The sequence below is a fragment of the Psammomys obesus genome, unplaced genomic scaffold (genome assembly GCF_907164565.1).
Source record: "Psammomys obesus unplaced genomic scaffold, mPsaObe1.curated_primary_1811, whole genome shotgun sequence".
NCBI classification, from domain to species: domain Eukaryota; kingdom Metazoa; phylum Chordata; class Mammalia; order Rodentia; family Muridae; genus Psammomys; species Psammomys obesus.
In genome coordinates this window covers 8,442,757-8,465,705 of record NW_026596166.1, presented here as the reverse complement: position 1 = coordinate 8,465,705, position 22,949 = coordinate 8,442,757, and the positions used below count along the sequence as shown (strand labels likewise).

At 44.4% G+C, this 22,949-nt stretch overlaps 2 protein-coding genes across 3 annotated transcripts in view; both read right to left on the bottom strand.

The window, feature by feature from the left end:
- Ccdc175 (coiled-coil domain containing 175) overlaps positions 1-4,134 on the bottom strand; it is a 72,024-nt gene extending 67,890 nt beyond the window's left edge. Inside the window, exons 1-2 of the mRNA XM_055595335.1 lie at positions 3,975-4,134; positions 959-1,044 (exon numbers count right to left, since the gene is read on the bottom strand). Coding sequence (XP_055451310.1) covers positions 959-1,044; positions 3,975-4,134 — 246 coding nt within the window. The remainder of the gene's footprint in view (positions 1-958; positions 1,045-3,974) is intronic.
- Positions 4,135-19,849: 15,715 nt separating this feature from the next.
- Rtn1 (reticulon 1) overlaps positions 19,850-22,949 on the bottom strand; it is a 185,912-nt gene continuing 182,812 nt past the window's right edge. For both annotated transcript variants that reach the window (XM_055595339.1, XM_055595340.1), the window contains one exon: positions 19,850-20,673. In XM_055595339.1, the coding sequence (XP_055451314.1) occupies positions 20,631-20,673 (43 nt within the window). In that variant the 3' untranslated portion in view covers positions 19,850-20,630. The remainder of the gene's footprint in view (positions 20,674-22,949) is intronic.

Below are 22,949 nucleotides of genomic sequence, written 5' to 3'. Positions count from 1 at the left end.
TTTAAACGGAGGAATTAATGTCTGCTCCTTGAGGGTTTTTCATGGCTCATGTGTTCGATGGATGGGGGACTAGATCTTTTAATTAGCCGCAATGAAAGTCTCTGCTCCTACATATATGAAGACAAACATCAGTGAAAGGAAGAAGCAGCCAGAAGAGCTGCTGGTGATTCTAGGTGCAAAGCTCTTATGGGTCCACTCAATGGACTGTCAAGTGTGGCTGTGTGGTATGACTACATAATTGTTTTTAATTATATAAAGTAATGAGCTGCTTGTCTATGGACTCAAGGGTGCTTAGATCAACTGCTATTCCAGCTTTGCGAGAAAGCATTTTAAGCTGATATCACCCAAAGGTGACAAACAGATTTGTCTATGACATTCCAGAAGGGAATTTTAGACTCTTCCCCTCATCTGGCTTCTCTCAGGACAGACCTATATAAAGAAAAGATGTCTGATGTTTCCACAACACAGTTGTCTGCTTCGGCGAGACAGATGTTAAGAAACCATTTACCAGTCTTAAAGGGGATCGCATACCGGAAGCTTAGTCACTTGTAAGCATACAAGTTCTTTCTCTCCCCCACCCCATCCCACCCAGTGGTATTGGCTGTTGCTTGATTGGTTGTTGGTAGGTTGGCTGGCTGGTCATAACCATTGCTTACATCCAGGCATTTGCTCATGTGGCCCACCCATTAACTGAGTTCTCTCAGCACTCCTGTGGCTTTTCCTAATCGGGCTTGTCTTCATCTTGGGCACATGCACCATAATGAACCTGAGCAACAATCTATACTGACAGTCATTCATAAATTGAAGAAAAAAAAATTTAACTCAGGCAGGGTAAATATTTTCCCTGTTCACCTATTTGGGCAACTTAAACAGAGTCACTCCTAAATTAAAGGCTAATGAAGGTATACATGCAAGTCAAAAAGAAAAGTAAAAGTAAATCTTAAAGATAATGCAATACCAGTTTTTTAACAGCTGTAATAGTGTTCTTGAGAAAGGTCTTAACTTCTTCATTGCATTTGAAATAGTCACCTTGCAGAGATTTTTCTGGAAAACAAAAGATTAGAAAATTAAGGTATCTTACGTATTTGTTCAAATCCTACTTGGTTCACCCTTTATAATCTGGTTCAAACACTGAAACTTACACTATTTTCGAATGCCTATTGAATGTTATGAATTTCCTTTTAATATGTTTCCTATTGCATAGTATCCTAACTTACATATATGTTTTATTATCCTTAAAGAAAATCGCTCATTAAATTCATCTTTGTACATATATCCTATGATAGGAAGAAGAGCTTTCAATAAGATGAAATATCAATAAGCATTTACAAACGAAAAGAGCCAACGTCTGTGAGAGAGGTTAAACATGGTTTATATCTATGCACACATGTGTGAGTATGTGCGTAGACCTCACACACACATACATATATACATATATATATGCATATATAGAATGTGAAATTATGCTGTACTAGAACACCAATCACTTTATTAGGAAATCTTTTATGTCATGGGCTTCTGCACAAAATTGTGAAAGACATAATGAGATTACACATTTGCAGATGGGTAGCTGTGATGCGAGGTTTCCATGCCCTTTTGTTCACTGATGTACTCAAAGAGGTCTCCTTTTCTCTTAGCCTCTGTAAGTAGTGAGTACTAAGAAGAGAACGTTGTGAAATAGAATAAAGACAAAAATAGATACTGAATAAGAAGGGGAAGAAAGACTAAAAGGTGAAGAAGAAAAGAGAAGGAGGCTCTGTGCAGATGCTAGGCCTGTGCTTTTGTGTGAGATGAACTTGATGTGATTTATCATGATTTATCTGCATTATCCAATTCTTATTTTTCTCTTTTACAATGCCAAGAATGGAAACCAAGACGTCCTACATACCAGACAAGTGCTCTATCACTGAGCACTGTCTATTTTTTTATGATAAAGGATGATTCTCATCTCACAGGTGATAAATCTAAGACCTTTGAGGTTATATTTTATGTCCAAAGCCCCAGACATGCTCAGTATTGGAATGTCCATTTGAAGCCAACCAGTAGAATTCCAGGGCCCAAATAGTAGCCATTTCCATCTCTCAGTAGAACGAATTGTAATATCTGTCCTCAGTTGCAGAGAACTTGGAATCACGTACAGAACTATTCTCTGTATAGTTACGTAAAGCAAGAATGTTAAAAAAAAAAGCAAGAATGTTAAAGAGACAAGAGTGTGCTGTGCCATTTCTCTTTTCCTTTATGAAGCGAGCACTTATTACCGCTCACGAATATGCTGAAGACTTATAGACTTCCTACCTACAGAGCAGAAATCTTTTTGATTTTATGTAAACTTTATTTATAGATAATTTTAGTTGTAGTCCAGCTTGTCTCCAACTTGCTCTATAGCTGAGGATGACCTTGACCTGATTTTCTTGCCTCTACCTCGCAAGTGCTAGGATTCCTACACCCAGGTACAAGAAATGTTAGGAAAGTCTCTTTCTAAGAAGTTCCTGGGGTGCCATGGCATGCTATTTTTCAGACATGACCATTGCACTCCCAAAATCACTGCAGCTAGTCACCTGTACAGGACCTGCTCAGTCAACAATGTACATATAGCAGTCAGTGAACCCAGCGTAAGGGGGAGGAGGAGCAAGCAGAGAAATATTAAAGGTTGGGAAAGCATGTTTTAGGGTTGCTGAGAGGGGTGGGAGAGAGGAGCGAGGGATGGATATGATAGATGCACGCACAAAACCGTCCAAGAAGAAATGCAAGCTATTCTAATACAAAGAGCTCTCCAAGTCTACAGACATTATTAGCATATGCAAAGTTTCTGTGCGTAAGCAATAGGCTGGACAGGCACATTGATTTAGAGGCGAGGGTGAAGGCCTCTAAATCAATGTTCTAACATTGCCAAGTTGCCAAGTTCTAACAATGACCTTGGCAACGTGGGGCTAGTTTGTGTCATTGATGATTAACATTTTTCACAGGAATAGTTGCCTCCGCTCATGAGAAGAGAAGTGTGAAATGAAATTCAGTCCTCTATGTCGGTGAGAGAGAAACCACTCTGGTCCCAACACCACCACAGAAACAGGCGTCACTCTTCTGAAGCACTCCCATGACCATAGGGAAACAATGAGACGCTTGACCCTTGCTGGCCCAAAGGACTTCTGCTCTCAAGTAGAAATGCCCTTTCTTGGACTAACAAGTTGAGTTTTCTGACTGGCTAAGGACTGTACTGGTTACAATACAATACTTAATACTTTTGAATGGCTCTGGCCAAAATAACTGAAGGTGTTTGCTTTCGTTGTTGTTGTTGTTTTGGCTCAGGCTTTTTATTTTATTTTATTATTTTATTTATTATTTTTGGAGTACCGAAACACTTGGACACCAGTCCTTCATGGTGAGGAAGGCGTAGAAGAGGCACGGCCGGTCATTACAGTGGGAGCCCAAGGGAGCTGTTCCCAGGAAGCAGACAGAGAGCAGAAACGAGAGGCTGATTAAGAGCCTCAAAGACCCCTCCAGTCCTGCTCAACGACAGGCTTCTCTCAGCTGAGCCCGACCTCCTAAAGGTTTCACAGGCTCCTAAAAAACAGCCCAGCAGTTAGAACACAAGCATGAGCAAGGTGAGCCCGTGGGTGACAGTTCAGGGTCAAAGTGCATCGAGCAAGTTAGCCTGGCCCCACACCGGATCGTTTTTGGTTCAAATCTCCCAAACACTGTATTTTATTAATTTTCTTTGCCTAGTATGAGGAACAAGTGTCTCTTAAGGATTGCTTCTCCTCCTCCTTGTCTTTTAAAGTCTCAAGTTTCACTATGATCCATCGCCCCTCCCTGTCTGCCCACACCCAGGCCCAACAAGAAACAGAAGGCTAGACCCCGGATCAGGGATGTCTTGGGTTTCGGGAGAAGAGTGCCTGCTCAGGCTCCTGCCAAGAGTCGAGCAGACCACCATCTCCAAGGGGGACGCAGCTCCGGACCTCGGTGGAGATTCTCACCCACTACAAGGAGCTGCTCTAACGCGGTGACCGCTACCGAGGAGCCCAGGGTAGGCGGGCAGGTGCATAGTTCCAGAGAGAGGTTGGTGGAGACCGCTGCGGGCCTCATCACCGTCTGATCGACAAACCCCCGGTCGGGGGTCCAGGAGCGTCGAGCCATCTCTATTGTAACCGTCCGCCCTGTCTAGGTAGAGGACCACGGTTGCCAGGGGCAACAATGACGCTGAGGTCTCCGGGCGCCCCCTTGTGGCTTTGGTTCTCTGACTTGACTAAGGAAGCGGTCCTCCTGGTCAGCACCTTTCTTAGGGACCACAAGAACCACGTCTAGAGGAGCCCTTCCTGAGGCAGTCTTACAGTATCCACTTTACAGAGGAGAAAACTGAGTCATGGCTGACGACGTGATTTTCCGAGGTCACAGGAAGATGATAGTGGATCCGAAGAGGAGTCCACTGAATCATCCCACTAGGGTTTTAACCCTCCCAAGGCTCTTCCTCTGGTCTCTTCCGGGGCACATTTTGCCTTGAACCATAGTTCTTTTATCCTTATGTCAACTATTTGATGACAGGGACGCAAGACTTTTTTTTTTTTTTTTTTCCCCAGTAGCTCCAGCATCAGGCTCAGCGTTGAGTGTGACCTCAGCAGATCTGTCGGTCTAGACACAAGGAGATTTAACGCCCCTTTCCTAAGGTTTCTTGGCAGGGGGTGAAACTGAAGTCGTATTAATAGTAACGTCACCAGCTGCCCACTATCTGAAACTTACTGTGCTTCTGACTCAGTCCTGAATATCGTCCCCCCGGTGACTCATTTAACCATCGTAATCCTCTGAAGTGTGTATCTGGGCCCACTTTCAGGGGAGGGCCCTGAGCCTGCCATAAAGCATGCGGCTCCAGTGCCTAGGAGAGGCCTCAGCGCATCGACAGCGGAACCAGTCGCAGAGTCTATATTTTCTTCACCCAGGAGACCCTTATCCTGGCCGTGGGCACTGTCTTGGGTCCTTTCTTTCTTTTTTTTTTTACAAGCTGTGGTCTAATCATATTCATATCTATTATTGCCTCTCTGTGATCTCTCTGTTGAAAGAAGCCGGAAAGGCCCATTCCTCACACTCTCTTGTGATCTTGTGATTCTTGGTAAGTGCATCCGATAAGAGACACCAGAGAGATTAGAAGGCAAAGAAGCCGCTGGGCTTCTGTCAGAGGAGACTCATGTCCAGCCACAGTGGACCTCAGGCCAGCAGGTTTGGTGCCTGAGAGCTGGCAGGGGAGGGTTCCAGAGCAGCACTTCAGCTGCTCAGCACGAAATATGGACATGTGGGTACCACACAGGGCTGTGGTGGTTTTCCGACATTTCCCCTTTGGCTTCTATTATCCTTGCAGCTCATTCCCTTTGAGAACTTCCTCTCTGGAAACACACACAGGGGACCATTCGAATCCGACCTTTATATTCGGCCTTCTCGTCGTCCCATTTGTGTCACTGCTCTTCATTGTCTACAAAGATAGGCTAATTCCCAAGGGACTATCGGTGTCCTCTCCACCTATCGGAATTATTATATTCCAATATAATATTGGAATTATTATAGGTTTTCTGTTTTATTAAAAAAAAAAACAAACAGGACCCTGTCTTATCAGGTCTCATCAAAGCTGGCTGTATCATCTTCCTCTGTGACCTGGCAAGGCTGCACCCCCCCCCTAGGGAGAGGTGATCGAAGAGTCGGCCACTGAGCTAATGTCAGAGACAGCCCCTATACACACCCTTACTAGGGAACCCACTTGGAAACTGAACAGCCAATGGGCTTCCTCTGAGCAGGGGATCTAGGTCCTCTCCATGCATGGTCCTTGGTTGGAGTAATGGTCTCTGCAGGACCCCCTGGGCCCAGGTATTTTGGCTCTGCTATTATCCTTGTGGAGCTCCTGTCCCCTCCAGGTCTTTCTGTCTCCCTCTTTATTTTCCTTATCCATAATATTTTATTCTCCCTGAACATGCTTTGTAAAGCATGTCCAGCAGCTTCTTTATCTCGAGTCTTTTTTTTTTTAAATGAAATTAACTCCATCCTTTTCAAAGGATCTTTTAAAGTTTGAATTAGAAGTCCAGACAAACAACATGAAGGATCACTTCATAAAAGATAAAACAGCCCCAGAAACACATCAAAAAAAATTTACCCACATTAGCATTTATATAAAAACAGTACACTCATTTTTTTTTTACCTTGTATAATAGCTGAGGCTCAAAAGAATAGTAATTTAAACCAAGAATGTGAATTACTATGCCCTATCCGGAGAACAACTTAGAACCTTGTACGAGGAGTCAATATATAGAAATACATCATAGAACCATTCTGTGTACATACATGTGTCTAGCCAAGCTCACAAGCATTTGTATATGTTTTCCTGTGGAGACCAAAAATCAGTGTTGGGTGTTTTCCTCAGGAGCTCTCTACCTTATTTTTTGAGGCAGGGTCTCTCACTGAATCTGGGAACTTGCTCATTGGACTAAACTGCCTGTCCACCAATCCAAGGGGATCCTCCTATATCTTGTTTCTCCAATTCTGTGGTTCCAGGGATGCACTGCTATGCCAGGCTTTTATTTGGGCACCAGGAATACAAACTCAAGACTTTGTGCTTGTGAGGCAAGCATTATACGGAACTGAGCCAGCCACATCCCCACCCAAAGACTTGTCCTTAAAGAAACCAACCACAATTGTGTCCAAGGGATATATTATGAACTGGCTTGTTGCCATTTATTTTATTTAAAAAGCTTAGTTAGTACACAAAAATGTGAAAATTTCATAAACATATATCAAGATACATGTATGATATATACATGTATGAAGTTCTATTTTAAAAAAATAAAAATTATGTAGAGTCCAAAAGCATGTGTATTAAGATGCTGCTGTTACGTAACCTTTGAAACATCCATGTAGTGGGACAATCTAGGAGGTAAGTCATTTAGTGGTTCAGAGCATGGGTGCTGAAGGATTTAAATGAACTTGCAGGATGGAGTGCTTCTGGAGATTGGTGGCCTCAACTAATGTCACTCATAGCTCCAAAGGAGAGGAAGTAATAATAACTCTTAACTCATAGGACTGTTGAAAAGACTATCTGGACTAACACAACACACACGAAATACCAAATATGATCCAGTAAATTAATACTGTAAATATCAGGAAGAATGGCTATAAATTTGCATGTTCATACACCTATCTACGGAGACATTTGGGTGAGTTGGGCATGCTCATTCGTCTTTATACATTCATAAGTGTTTATGTGTCAGAATGGATCACGCTGGAGCTTTGGCCCCCTGCAGTTTATTGTGTTTCAGTTATCCCTCAACTAAACCCTAAACTCCGCATGTCAGTATTTCCTGATCATATTCTGTAAGCGCCTGTCTCAGCACAATCTTATGAACAATTTGTGAAAGCATGACGTGCCATCTTTCTGCTGCGGTGACAATTAGACAATTGACATTAATTAGACAATTAGACATTAGACAATTGACCTAAAAGGAAGGTAGGTCGATTTTACCTTCACCTCATAGATTTGGGCCCATAGTTGACTGGCTCTGTTGTCACTTGGTCTGTGGTATGATAGAACATCATGAGCAAGATGCTCACCTCATAGTGTTCGAGAGACACAGAAAGTGAGAGGGTAGGTCTCAGTATCACTCTCAAGAGCACACTCTAGTGACCAAACTTTGCTGAGGTGGTGGCATCCCAGGCTGAGGACCAAGATTTCAAACTATGTGACATTTCAGATCCAAGTGTAGTACCTCAGTACCTGTCCTCTCAAGCTAGACAGTGAGCAAGATGCATACAGGCTGTAGATGTGACTAGGGGAAAGGACTATTTCTGGGGTAAAATTCTACATTTAACTCATTTTCTGTCCTCTCTACCAAAGAAAATGTGCTCAAATCCACTCAAGCGTACCCTTAATTATCGCTTTTCCTGTAATATGCTATATTGATACTTCTGAATAATTTAAGAGATGACTTAACCAGAAAAACAAAAAATATCAAGGCTCCTTCTGTAATGACACAATAAATACTTGTTGAACTGAAGTTAGAACCTTACATTTAAAAAAGCCTTAAACAAGGGTCTGGGCAGATAGCTCAGGCAGCAAAACGCCTGCTGCAAAAGTGCAAGGACCGGAGTTCAGTTCCTACAACCCAGGTGTAAAACCAGAGAGAGGCGGATCCCTGGGGCTCGCTGGCCGGCTAGCTTAGCCTAATCAGAGTACCCCAGGTCCCAAAAGCAAGGTAGATGTCTCCTGAGGCGTGACACTCAAGGCTTTCCTTTGGCTTCCACTTGCCCATGCATACAGACCCCCGCCCCACCCACAACCATGCACATGCACAGGGGCACTGAGCAACTGAACACGCTGAGAATATCAAACACAAGTAGAGGGTAAAGGTTTATAGGTATACATGCATAACACGGGAAAAGCAAGCACCAAGGGAGCAAGGAGTACAACATTCAGCCTTTAAAACCCTGCAGCCCAACCCCACCCCCTCCAGGCACACACCTGGAAAAGAATTGCTTACTAAAATAGTGGCTCTTGACTGGTGAAAACTGTGGTAGTGATGGGTGAATGTTAAAGTTAGAGCGGTATCTGAAGATGCTACACCGCTGGCTTTGAAAGGCCCGGGCAAAGAACCATGGGTCAAGGAATGCAGGTGACACCAGAAACCAGAAGGTGAGGACGGGGACCCTGTTGCCATGCTAAATTTAGGCTCACGAGTCTTCTTTTAGAATCTGACTACTAGAGCAGTAAGATGATAAGGTTTTCACTACGGCAATTTGTTACAGCAGCCACAGACATTCATATAGTGTCCAATGTGACAGTTAATGATAATTACTCATTTCCAGGATCTGGACTCTGGAAAATGGGAAATCAAGACATTATCTTAATTATTAGGTTAATGGAGAAGGGAAGACTCACCCACTCTGGCTGGTGCCATTCTTTAGACCTGGAGAGCGTGAAAAGGAAAAGATGAAAAAGAGCTGATCTTCTCTTTCTGGATTGTGAATGTAATGTGATCGACCACTTCAAGCCCCTCCCACTTTGACTCCCTGATCTTGAGTTGTACCCTTGCCCTGTGAGCTCCTATAAATCCTTTCTTTCTTATGTTGCTTTTATCAGGATATTTTATCACCGCAACAGGAAAATAAACCAAATCGGGACATGTACACAAAAGGAATAAAGGTTTTGCTATTTTAAAATTGAAAACAAAGAAATTGAACCCAAAGTTGTGTCCTTTTCTCTTATGCCTTTGTGTGTGTGTGTGTGTGTGTGTGTGAGAGAGAGAGAGAGAGAGAGAGAGAGAGAGAGAGAGGAGAGAACATGTCTCATGCAGCCTTGGCTGGCCTGGATTATTATGTAGACCAGGCTGTGAACTCTCAGAGATCTGCCTGCCTCTGCTGTCCAAGCGCTGGGATTAAAGGTGTAGATTACACCACCAGGCTATGCACACCTTCTCTAATATTAATTCCAAGACAAACATTTTCTGGGCAGCCAGGATGGTAGGCTCTTACCTGTCTTCCGAGGGCATGTAGTTATGTAGTTTTAGTTTTCATGAGCAAGGGTGTTGCCAGTTACCCAGTGCTGATGACAGAGGCAGGAGGAGATCCCGGCTTTTCTCCCTAACTTGCACAAAATACAGCTGCACGCACATGGTGTTGGTGTTCTCTTTTGTAGGTGAGGTCTGCGTGGTACTTAATAATGACATTGGTGTTGAAAGCTGTTTTCTTGCGTAGACCTGGCACCTGTAGGCCAAGCCTAAGCTGCTTGGGTGTTTTTAGAGTATAGATCAAGCCAAGGGCACACTCTTGATAGATGTATCAGACATCACATATATATATATATATATATATATATATATATATATATATATATATATATATATATATATCATAGATAGATGTAAATGATTGCATGTTGTAGTGTTTTGGCTTTGTCAAGATCCACAGTAACAGTGCTAGACAAGGCTCAGGATTTCATGGGCTCAGGTCTCCCTGGGGAGTAAGAATTGTAGCAGAGAAGTCTCTCTCATCCTCAGCCCAAGCCCTGCAGGTCTAACACATTGCCCTTCCCCCAATCAGTGTTTAGCCAATAATCTTTTTTACCTTTCTGGCCTACCACCTGCAGCAGGCTGTCTCATCTTCAGGCCTCTTCGCCCTAGATGTTCTGCGCTTGTACAAAGCATGGGAAGTAGAAAATTCTCACGTGTGAAAGTTCCACGTTCCTTTCTTCAGGGAGGGAGATGTGCCCAGCATCCCACACACTTCCCTGTCTCCGTGGCCAGAACAGGATCACAAGGCCACCAGGAAGAAGGTGTGTGTGTGTGGGGGGGGGTTAGACAGTGTCTACACCGTCACCTCTGTGGGCGTGGCCGGGAACAAGATGCTTCAAGTAACGGGATCTGGAGGATATCTACCTAATGTCAACCAAATTCATGTTTAACCTCAGGGTCAGCTCCAAGCTGGACTGGTTTCATCATTCCCTCGGGACTAAGAAGGAGACAATGCAGTTCCTCAGACTGAACAGAAAGGGTGTTTGTGTCTCCTGTTATCTCCCAAAATTAAGCCCTCAAGTTGGCTTCATGCCTTGCAGGTCTGTTCAGTATTTATATATTAGAAAATCCCTACTCCTAAATTTTCTGACAGCTCCTATGGCGCTCTGATCAATCCTGCATGAAATCGGAAGGAGGACCTATTTGGGAGAGAAAGGAGGCCACCAAAAGTAGGGGCAGGTGGTATGAGGACTAACACAAATTAGACCAGAGTATAGAAACACGTATGTAGGAAAATGCCATAATAAACTTGTTGTTGAGGACGACAAGTTAATGAAAAAAAAAGTACCCATCTTCAGGTCCTGGTTACAGTGACGCCAGCATGTGGTTGCTTGTGGCAAAATGGCAGACAGAACATGTACCCTAGGCGGAACCAGATTGTGAACAGTGAAGCCAACAGACGGAAACACGCTGATGGAGTGGGACTGGGGGAGAAAAGCCAGGTCCCTCTGAGGAAGGGCAGTCTGTGTCAGTCAGTTTCAATGACGGAACGGATTCGGGGCAAACTCTAGGTCACATCACTGTTAGTGGTTTTAAGTCATTTTGCCTCTTGGTCTTTACACAGTCTTCAGGTGCAAAGTGCATTCTTCACGTGTAACGTGGGATTGTGAAGGCCCAGCAGAATGCAGATGTTCTAACCGCAGAACGGTTGCTGAGGATTTCCCACCCTAAGTAGTTCCCATCTTTCCCTTCTGTTGGTGTAAAATAAGCACTCTTTCTGAAATGCAAATGCTGCTATACGTTCTGCCACGCCCTGATTTGCTATTCAGACCTCAGCGAACCGACAGCTGCAACAACACAAGTGGGGGACTGGTTTTATTTCCCTGCCGCTTCTCCTGGGTGGCGGTTGACTGCCTGCAAGGCTGAGAGGCTGACTCTCAGGACAGAGGGACAGCAGGCTGCTCTGCTCTCCAACAAGGGCGTGGCTACACGCGAGCCAGCGCCAGACTCATTGGTTCAGACATTTGCTGTGTGTCCTCAAGGCTGAGCATTGACTGTTTCTGGAACAGGGCATTTCTATGAGTGTGACCGGGAGTTTCAGACAGCAGCGTAGAGGAGTCAGGAGGAGGAAATATGTGAGAGAGAGGAGGAAGGAGGGGCAGAGACCTGGAGGTGTCAACTGTGAGTCACTGAGGGTCTCTCTTTCCCAGAGTCCTCCCCATTTCTGGGGCTGAAAACCTTCCGCAAGAGTTCACTTCTCCACAGTCAGTCATGAGGGTTTTACTGTACACGGAATATCTTAACTAGCCCTTTGAGTAAACACATGGGTGAGATGTGGTTCCTGCTCTTGAGAAAATGGCCTTGGGCTGGGAAAGGAAGCACCGCTTTCAACCCACTGACCCACGGTACTTCCCTGCAAGCAGGGTAGAGCCAAACCCACTGCTCATGGCTGCAGAATTTCACAGTGTCACAAAAGAGTGGCCTCGGTGACCTCACCACAGCTGTGTGTGTGTGTGTGTGTGTGTGTGTGTGTGTGTGTGTGTGTGTGTTGGGGGGGTTTACTTACTATAATTATCTTTTCAAAAAAGAACATTACATTTAAATGAACATGTGTCTAGTGAAAGGCGAAGCGGGCTCCCAGCTAGAGCTGTGTGAAAACTCACCTTGAGTTCGAACCAGGAAGGTGGGTTTTAGGTTACAGACAGAGCTGCAGTGGCTCCGGGTGGAGAAAGAGGAAGCCGCTCCCTGCCTGAAGCGGCTTATCTCTGACAGAGATAACCCTTCTGCGACCAGGTGTCAAGTGAGCACTTGCAGAGTAATCAGAACTTAAACTGGGGCAGAGCCAGCCAGTCCGTGCTGCAGGCCGCAACAGTCCTCACTGTAGCTATCTGAAGTCGCTCTCGCTAGGCAGCATCCGCAGGGACAGAGGGACGATAGTACTATACACATCTGCTTACCAGTTTCACACGCGTTCCCAACACTCAGGCAGACTCTTCGGGTATAAGAATTCTGTTTGCTTCATCTTTCATTTCCACTTAATCGTCTTCAACCGTGTTCCAGATTGTATTATTCATACGAAGATGACTCAGCAAAGTTATAAACTTCCTGCCTGACTTTGAGTCTTTTTTTTTTTTTTTTTCTTTTCAATTTACAAAATGCCAGGAAAACCCTGGATGACCTCCGTATGTGGATGTAATTGACTGTTTCTGGAGCTCCCTTGGGAAAGTGGAGACACAAGCCGTAGCAGCCCTGGCTCCTATTCCTTCCCAAACCCTTCCTCAGTTAGCTCCCTGCTCTCCCAGGTTTGCCCTAGCTTCCTCTGACCTGCCTGGTTTGCTCTACTTAAATCTGTGCCTCACCTCACCCTCCTTACCAAGTGCTGTGGTTTGGATAGGTTGTAACCTCTAGGGATTTGATGACAGGTTTTGCTCTCTGTGAAGTAGAAATGAAGTGATGAATCTTTAGTAAGTGGTGCCCCTGGCCAGCCAGGTGGCAAGAAGGCCCCTCCCTTCTTTCTGGTAATGAAACTTTTCCCTCCCATGTTCCAGCCATGGTGGGGACCTGTGCCGTAATGTGATACACCCAAAATAGCCCTTGACAGAACCGAGGCTGTGCTGTGCGGACTCTGAGCCTCCAAAACTCTCCGTGAAACAGATCTCTTTCGCCATGAATATCTAGCCTCAGGTATTTTATTCTAGCAATGAAAAATGGGCAAGCACAGAAACCTTTTTAAAAAGGTGGTGTACATTTTGGCTATGATGCATCCCTTCACCATGAGCCTAAACTGCTTCTTCTTCATCTTGTGTGTGTGTATGTGTGTACATGTGTGCATATTACATGTGTGTGAACACGCACACATGGGTTTTGAGGCCAGAGATTAATGTTGGGTGTCATCCCAATTACTCCTGCCCTTAATTTTTGAAACAGAGTTTCTCACTGAACCTGGAGCGAACCTCAGGGGACCCCCTGTCTATCTCCCCACATAGGGATTACAAGCGTGTGCCACTAGCCTGGCTTTTCCACACAGGTGCTGGGGATCAAACCTCACATAATAGAAGCTTGTATTCGGGTTCCTGAGAGAAACAAAACCAATAAAATGAATATGTAAATGTGTGTACATAAAATTTATTAAAGCAGTTTAGGTGGAGATAGTAACCATAGCTGATCCATGCTGAAGAGTCTGAGAAACCCATAGTTGCTCAGTCCAGGAAGTCAGGTACCTCCACCCATCTGGTGCAGGAAACCTGGAGGGCTCCAAGACAGCTGCTGGTTTTCAGTTGACGATGGAAAGGCCAGAAACTCTGGTTCTAGGGAAACAACGGCACTAGCATATCCATCAACACCATCTTTTCCATCACCACCATCACCACCATCACCATCATCACCACCACCACCACCATCAGCAGCAGCAACAACAGGGACAACAGTAATAGCAGCTGCAGTGGTAAATTAACTCAGCCGGGACAGGGGGTCCAAACAAAGAAAGGGTGAGCACTCGTCCTTCTGCCCCGTACTTTTCTGTTTTGGCTGCAACCAGAAGGAGCTGTCCACATCTGGAATGGGCTTCCCCCCATCAATTAAGGCAAGTAATTAAGATAGAAAGCTCCTCAGGGGATGCTCCCGGCTTGGTTGTCTCTAATATGTGGCAAACTGATATTAAGACCAGTTATCACAGTACTTAAGATATTGCTGACAAGATGACAGAAAAATTAATGTATTTGTACAATTTTAAAACATAGAGTTCAAAGTCTGTAGGTCAGGCCTTATTTAGAAAGGGGAGAAACGTAAAAAAAAAGGTGTCTCTTCAGGAGTCATACCACTAACTTCATATCTAAGCCAATGTCCTAGTCAGGGTTACTATTGCAATGATGAAGCACCATGACCAAAAACAACTTGGAGAGGAAAGGGTTTATTTGGCTTACAGTCCCCCATTGTAGTTCATTATCGAAGGACGTCAGGACAGAAACTCAAAACAGGGCAGGAACCTGAAGGCAGGAGCTTTAGCTTGTGTCAAGTTGATATAAATATGGCGGAAAACATGGAGGCCACAAGTGATGGGTCACAATTGTAATCCTAGCACTTGGGAGGCTGAAGCGAGAAGAGAGTGAATTCGAGGTCAGCTTGGGCTGCAGTAAAGCCCAAGTCTCCAAAAAATGTCATGATAGCCACCAATTAAAACAACAACAACAAAACCCACCTCTGAAGCCACTAGACAAAAGCTGACATTCTATTGGCCCTACTGATCGTTATGAGAACCAACTCCCCACCATGGACTTTTTAAAATCACCTTCATCTGTGCTTAAAATCTGAGTCTGTGACCTCTTTACACCAGAATTATTACTCCATGAGCATTTGTAACTCTCGGTCAACCTGATTTTAGGCTGTAGCATGAATTCTCAGCTTTGGGGGATACTGAGCATCTGCACTTAATGAATGATGTCACCACGATTTCCCTGCTCTAGCTTCTTGTCCTGTTGCAGTGTGGATGTGTGTTCTGGATCAGGGGCACTGTGCATACAAAATTAAGCCATTATATAAAACTCCTTAGGATCTGTACTTTCCTGTCGCTGCTCAAAGCAGGGTTGTTATGCAACACCGCCATGAAATCCTCTCTGGCTGGGAAGGTCCATGTGGGAAACCTGCTTGGAAAAATGCCTGCAGTTGAAACCCTTAGACTCTCGCATTCTTCCAATAAACGTCCGCTGATGGCTCATATATGCTGCTGGGTTTCTACTGGCAACAGTCAAAAAATCTTGCTGGGGAAACCTGGTTCTAGAGGAGCGAAGATTTAAGGTGCAGGAGATGGGAGGGAAGACTTCATGCACAGAACCCAACTTCCAAGCCAGGAAGAACCGCTTGCTCTAGAATTTTGGAAATTTTAGTTAGAGATGTTTATGAGAACCCACTCTATGCAGGGACTGGCTAGAAGACACTGTATCATTCCTAAGAATTTCTGTCTCACAACGACGTTCATGATGAATAAATCAAGTATGTAAATTGGCTAATCATTGAGATATATCCTGTAGAACACACAACTTAGAGATTAAAGAATAAAAATTTAAAAAACAGGTCCCATTGTTTCCCCTGCAAAAAAAAAAAAAAAAAAAAAAAAAAGGTAGAGTCATTTCAATCAGGAAAAACTGTACGAAAGACCAGGAGGAAATCCTTTCTCCAGCCCATTCTCCCGAGTGACCGGTAAAGGCCAGACGCTCAGATGGGCTGGCTCAGAAAGCCTGCCATCACGGGCGCGCACACGGTAGCGTGCGCGGCGTCATCCTCGGGGAGAGCTGCACATTCTGTTGGCGACATGTTCTGTGCCGCCACGTACAGTGGCTGCTCTTCTCTCCCCGGAGAAATGAGAGAAGCCCAACCATATTTTGAAGGAATAAAGGGACGACAGGATAAATTTGTCCCGGGGATGTTGTCTTGTGGCAAAATCGCCTGTAACTCCGGGGCACTGGGGCGTGGGTATGGAACAGAATGTGCGCTGCGGTTTTATACAGTTCCCTATGTTGCAGATTCCCCCCGCCCGGCCATAAAATTATTCTTGTTGCTGGTTAATAATTTTGCTACTGCTATCAATCATAATGTAAATACATGTGTTTTCTGATGGTCTGGGAGGGCCCCTGCGAAAAGGCCATTTGACTCCCAGAGAGAGGGGTTGAGACCCACAGGTTGAGACCCACAGGATGCTCTAGAGGCATCCCATTGGATGGTAACTTGTCCTCAGCGGAATTTGTGAGCCGAGGCTCCATGTTTGCCCTTGTGTTTCAGAAGTGAGGGAACGATAAACCAGAAGCTCTGGCGAGCTTACACCCCGGGAGAGAAAAGGAAGCACCACCAAATTCAGCTGAAGCATTTAAACTTTAATTTATTAAGTAATCTCTGAGTGGAAGTACGTAAATGATTTTTTTGATGATAGAGTTTCAGAAAGTCGTGAAAGGTGCACATTCCTGGGCTTTCCCCCTAACTTCCTTCGAGGGCTTCCTGGCTCCTTCCTCTGAAGAGGAAGCAACCGCTTGGCATTGGTTGGCAAGAAATCATAGCAAGCTTTACTCTCGCTGTGGTCAAAGAAGATCATCAGTGATAAAAATGGCCTCACGAGCTTCATTCAAATGGTATGTTTCTCCACTGAATTGCAGCTTAATTGGGATGTAGATTGCACAGTCTCATACCCCCTCATTCAAACATCTAAAGGTCGAAAGCTGTATCATATCCCACCACCTTTATTTCTGGAATGATCGCTGAAGCACACTGCCCCTTGTCCTGTAACCGGCTCCCACCCAGAGGAGGCGAGGGTTTTCCAGAGGAGGTGAGGGTTTTCTCTGGTTCCCAGCCGGAGCCCCTTCATTTGCTCTGGGCTCCCTGGCGGCTCTCCTTTCTGCCCTCTTCTTACGTGTCCACTGGGTCTCCACGCTATTTCCACCCCCTGGAGTGTCACCTTGGCTAATGTTTCCTGTACGTGACAGCATGTGACACGCCAAAGTCTTTTCTAAGCTAATGCTCATGTCTGTCATTTCTGTGTGTCTGACCTTTCCCTCAGGCGTCTCTCTCTACCCCTGCTACCAAATGGGATGCCCAATCAGATCCTCCTGATGATATGGAAAAAGAATTTTAGAACAGCTGGAGAAATGAAATCCCGTGATCAATGATATTGATGGTCAGTTCTGCACAATAAAACCACCTAGATTCTAGGTTCTAGAAGAAAACCTGTTCTCAAAGTTTTGAGATTAGAAACCTACAGAAAAACTAAATCCTTTTATTTACGAATGTTTTTGTGTTTTCTTTTCATTTTTTAATAATTTTTTTTATTTATTACAATGTATTCATTTTGTATCCCAGCTGTAGCCCCACCCTCATCCCCTCCCAATCCTGTCCTCCCTCCCTCATCTCCTCCCATGCCCCTTCCCCAGTTCACTGATAGTGGAGGACCTCCTCCCCTTTCATCTGACCCTAGCCTATCAGGTTTCATCAGGACTGTCATTCATAGTCTTCCTCTGTGGCCTGGTAAGGCTGCTCCCCCCCCTTGGGGGGGGTGATCAAAGAACCAGACACTGAGTTCATGTCAGAGACTGCTCCTGTTCCCCTTACTAGGGTACCCATTTGGATACTGAGCTGCCATGGGCTACATCTGTGCAGGGGTTCTAGGTTATCTCCATAAATGGTCCTTGGTTGGATTATCAGTCTCAGAAAAGACCCCTAGGCCCAGATTTGTTGTCTCCTTGTAGAGTTCCAGACCCTTCCAGGTCTTTCTTTCTTTTCTTTCTTTCTTTCTTTCTTTCTTTCTTTCTTTCTTTCTTTCTTTCTTTCTTTCTTTCTTTCTTTCTCTCTCTCTCTTTCTTTTTCTTTCTTTCTTTCTTTCTTTCTTTCTTTCTTTCTTTCTTTCTTTCTTTCTTTCTTTCTTTCTTCTTTCTCTCTCTCTCTCTCTATTTATTTGATGACTCTATTTGCATGTACACTTACATGCCAGAAGAGGGCACCAGATCTCATTGTAGATGGTTGGGAGCTGGGAATTGAACTCAGGACCTCTGGAAGAGCAGCCAGTGCTCTCAACCTCTGAGCCATCTCCCCAGTCCTATGAATGCATTTTTTTTGTTTTGTTTTTTTATTTGGGTGTTGGAGATTGAAGTCAGGTTCTCACACAGGCAAGCACATACTCTGTGGCTGAGGTATACAACCTTAGCCCAAGAAATCCTCTTCTGAATCATTAAAACACTAAAAAATAACCAGGCACCAATTTAAGCTTATTACCTTCCCTTCCCAAGCCAGTTCTTCTGGCACTCCATCTGGAAAATGGCGTTTTATTCTCTTGCTCAGCTGGTCTTATAAAGTGGGGTTAGAGTGAGGACGGTAAATTGTCTAAGGTGTGTAACGTAACCAGGCAGCCACTATCAAGGGCAGCTTTGCTCTGGAAAGTCTATGTCAAGTCTGTCACCAACTTCCGTCAAACCCATCCTGCATTACCTCCTAGTAGCACCTCTACCCATGTGGGTGACTCATACACCAATCAGGAGACAGGTGAATGCTCAATGCCTCCTTTCCTTTGTTATCATGACCCAGCCGTACCTGTACCTGCTTGTGTTAGAATTGTGTCACAATGATCACCTATATTAATCTCCAGTGTCTTGTATCGTTACTGTGTTTATGTGACTCAGAATTAAAGCGCAAAGCCCCAAACCGTTCTTTTTTTCTGTGGAAGAATCTACATGGCCTCACCATTTCCACCAGCACCACCCAACCAACCCGGCATACTGACCATTTTCTGCATCTGCCATGCTCTTTCTTATCTTGATTCCTTCTGTATGTTCCTTAATCTGGTGAAGCTCAGGACCTAGCCAGACCATCCTGCTTCCTGGAGCATCCTTCTCTGGGCTGGAGCTTGAAAGGCAGCTCTGAGTTCATGCTATTCTTTGCCTAGTTAGTGTTTATCCAAAAGCACTGTCCTTCTAGCCCGAACGGAGATGTTAGCTTCTCGGCCATTTCCACGGTGTCAGACTTCCCTTGTCTTTTTTATGCCACCTTGATAAATAAATAAATAATTGTAACACTTAGGGTTATTATTATTATTATTATTACTATTTTACAATGTCTCCTTGTTTCCTCCCACTGATAGTCCTTTCAATCCCTGCTATCTAATCTTTAGAATGTGCAGAAGGGAGACTGAAGATGAAGCCCAGTGAGTGCTTGCCTAGCATGTCTGGGCTCTGGTCCCCAGTATCCCACCACACAAACCAGACACGGTGCCACTCACCAGTAACCTGAGCCCTTGGTAGGTAGAGGCCAGAGGATGGGAGTTTCAAGGTCATCTTTGGCTACAAAATATATTAAGGCCAGCCTGGACTACATGAAACCCTCTCCCCACTTCCCCAAAGTGCAAATGAGTCTTTACAAGAAGCACAATTCAGTCACTAGAAAACGTATCATGGCGGGGACGGGAACTGCGGACTTTGACTCAGTGGCCTATTCATCATGCTATTCATCACAGCAGGATCTCAACGAATAATTGACAACAGAGTCATGACCTCTGGCCCATGACCTCTGCAATGGTTTTACACCAGTGACGTCCTCTATAAGATGACCAGTGTTTATGTAAGGATTTCATAACACTTTCCAACTTTTAGAAACCACAAAATGTGCAAAATATCCACATTGACCCATCAGAGTCAATACAACACAAACAGCTTTTCCACGGCGATTTCCATTATTAACACAGTGACGCTGTAACCCAAGCTGGACCCGGTGCCTGCAGTTCTGGAAACAGGAGCAAGTTGAACACTTAGCCTCAGCATCTCCTGGCTCGTCCTCCAGTGACTTCCTCCTTCATGTCTTTCCTGGTGTTTGAATGTTCAGTAAGATGACCACAAGACAGGGAGGAGTGTCTACATTTAGTCACATTTATTGATGCATTCAGTATCAAGTACATAAGTGCAAATATCCAGAGTCCATGATTAAGTCCGTTAGGAACTACAGAGGAAGTAATACAAAGTGTAATCAAGTCACCATGCCGGCACCTTTTAGTTACCATACATGTAAATCAGCCCAGGCATCCCATACAATAAAAGTACTGTGTGTTCATTTTGGATTTATTCTTTAATCCAATCGTTTTAAGTTATACAAAACTGATTACCCTATGTACGGTCAACTGTTTTATATTCATTTTTATGTTGTGTGTGTTGGGAAAAAAAATGCTAAAACATCGGCCTACAATTCTATATAGTGTTATTAAAGATGAATCCAACCATCAACCCAAGGACATGATAAGCGATTTCCACTATTGTGTCAGCGCACTTGGCAAGAAAGGCCTAGCCACAGGGACGGTAGAAGCTACGAAAGCATCGCAGAGAGAAGAACATCAAGGAAGGAAGGAGAACGTGGGCTCTCACCATCATGCACTTATTTTTTTTTTTTTTTTTTTTTAGCAACACAAAATTAAAAACCACATCTAACACACTTTTCTCTATACTTTAGTGCTTGACACGAGGGACTCAAACATCCTAGGAGTACAGGAAGAGCCTGAAAACACCTGTCTGAAAGTTTGCCTCTAAGATTACGGTACTGGGAAAGGGAACAATCAGTTTGCAGTAACGAGAAAGAAGAGAGCTGTTACCACTCCAGACACTCCCATCCATGTCTGGCTTCTCCTGGGGTATCCATCTACTCAGTGTGCCTTTTGGCGCCAGGGATTTTAGCCTGAATCCTAAAAAGGAAAAAAAAAAATCAAAGGGTTACATTGCAAATGGTATCCATGAAATCATTTCATCATGCGGCTTTACTGTCTGGGTAACTAAATAGCAAGCTTATTCTGGGAAACACAGCTTTAAATGTGGGTCTCTAGAAACACATATAAAGCAATAAAAAGGAACTGAATGTTGAGTTGTGCCCAGACAAGAGCGCTTCATTCTTTAGCGCAGCTTTTTAGTAGATGGGATGACCAAGTTGATGTCTTTCACAACTCCAGCAATGTCGACAGTCACCACTGGCTACTAGGTTCTGGGCACTCCAGAAAGGGGAGAAGGGCGCAATGACTATGCCAGGAAGATGAGAATTACTGAGGTGGGTCCTGGCAAGGGAATATCTTCACCCTTGGTGTGACAAAATACCCAGAAGTGGAATTAAGGGTGGGTTCTAGTTCCAGCCACTGCGGCTCATTCATTGGATGAAACTTCTTCACACCTTAAAAAGTCATCTCCCTATGTGTTTGTGCAGGTATGTTTGTGTGCGCATATGCAGGTATATTTATTTGTGCGGGCGCATGTGCATGTGTGTGTGCAGAGACAAGGGGCCGATTTCTGGTGGCGTTCTTCGGTTGATCTCCATTGTGTCTTTTGAGGCAGGGTCTATCACTGCTGATTAAGCTGGGCCGGCTGCTGAATCCTGGGGGTGTGCCTGGCTCTGCCTCACCAACACCAGGGCTATAAATGCTCACCAAATGCCCGACTGTTTTCAATGTGGGTTTTTATGCTTTAGTGGCATAACGTTTAACTATCTTTTTTTGTTTGTTTGTTTGTTTGTTTTTTAATTTAATTTTATTAATTACATTTTATTCACTTTGTATCACCCCATAAGCCCCTCCCTCCTCCCCTCCCGAACCCACCCTCCTTTCCCCTTCTTCACGCATGCCCCTTCCCAAGTCCACTGATAAGGGAGGTCCTCCTCTCCTTCCTTCTGATCTTAGTCTATCAGATCATATCAGGAGTGGCTGCATTGTCATCTTCTGTGGCCTGGTAAGGCTGCTCCCCCCTCAGGGGGAGGTGATCAAAGAGCAGGCCTATCAGATCGTGTCAGAGACAGTCCCTCTTCCCATTACTATGTAACCCACTTGGACACTAAACTGCCATGGGCTACATTTGTGCAGGGGTTCTAGGTTACAGAGAACTATCTTTAACGTGTGGGTGATTAGATATTGCCAAGGCTCCTAAAGCTCTGTACTGCCGCCATGGTCCGAGTACATCTGTTATCATCTTAAGATGGGTTCATTCTAGAAGGTTTCTGTTTATTAATCTGAAGCCTTATGAGTTCGGCCTGCAGACTAGAATTGTCGCCTCCCTCTACACTAGGCAACATTCTAGAATTTAGCGTTATATAGAGGGAAACAAGGTACACTTTCATTCTCGTCAGGGTTGAAGACAGTGAAATAAAACAAGGAGGCACAAAGTTCAGGTGGTGACGAATGCTAATGAAACAATGCAACACAATGTGATAGGAAGTGAAGGGGAGCTGTGGGGAAGTGGGTGGAGCCAACTTTAGAATTACTGATCTGAGAAACAGATGCCCAAAACACAGGCAGGAGCCACCACGGAAAGAGCTAGAGGTTTCAGGAAGAGAAAGCAGAGAGTATGGAGGCTCAGAAGGAGCTTCGGTATTGAGGGATAGGTCTGAAAAGCAGGCACTAACCCAATGGTGTTAGACAGTGAAGGGTTAAAATTTTATTCAAAGTAATGGAAAGCCATTGATAAGCCTGATGGAAAGCCATTGATAAGCCTGATGGAAAGCCATTGATAAGTCAGGCAGGGGGATGAAGCCATCTGATCCATATTTTAAAAAGAATCACGTTGGTCACTGTGTGGAAAATAAGGAGGGAGATGAGAGTAGAGGCAGTCCCTAACTCTCTTATAGGTAGCACCATAAAGCAGGGTCTGTTAGCAGCAGAAGGTCGAAAAGAAACAAATACAAACTCGTGGATTTGAAAGAGTATAAAAAATAATTATTCATGCACTTTAAAGTTTTAAAAATAATTTTACTGGTTTACATTTGTAGTGTTCACCGCACCAAGGACTGAAGGTGTCAAGTGTTTTAATTTCAATGTGACTGTTCACTTAACGTTTCCTGAATCAGGTTTCCTTTCTCCTCCCTTCCATCTTGTTCTTGAACATGGGCCAGCCCGAGGGGAGGGTTTAGCATTACCAACTTGTTAAAATGGATCCAATATGATAGATGAAAAAAGTCCTTGACAGTTTTATTTCATTGAGGGTT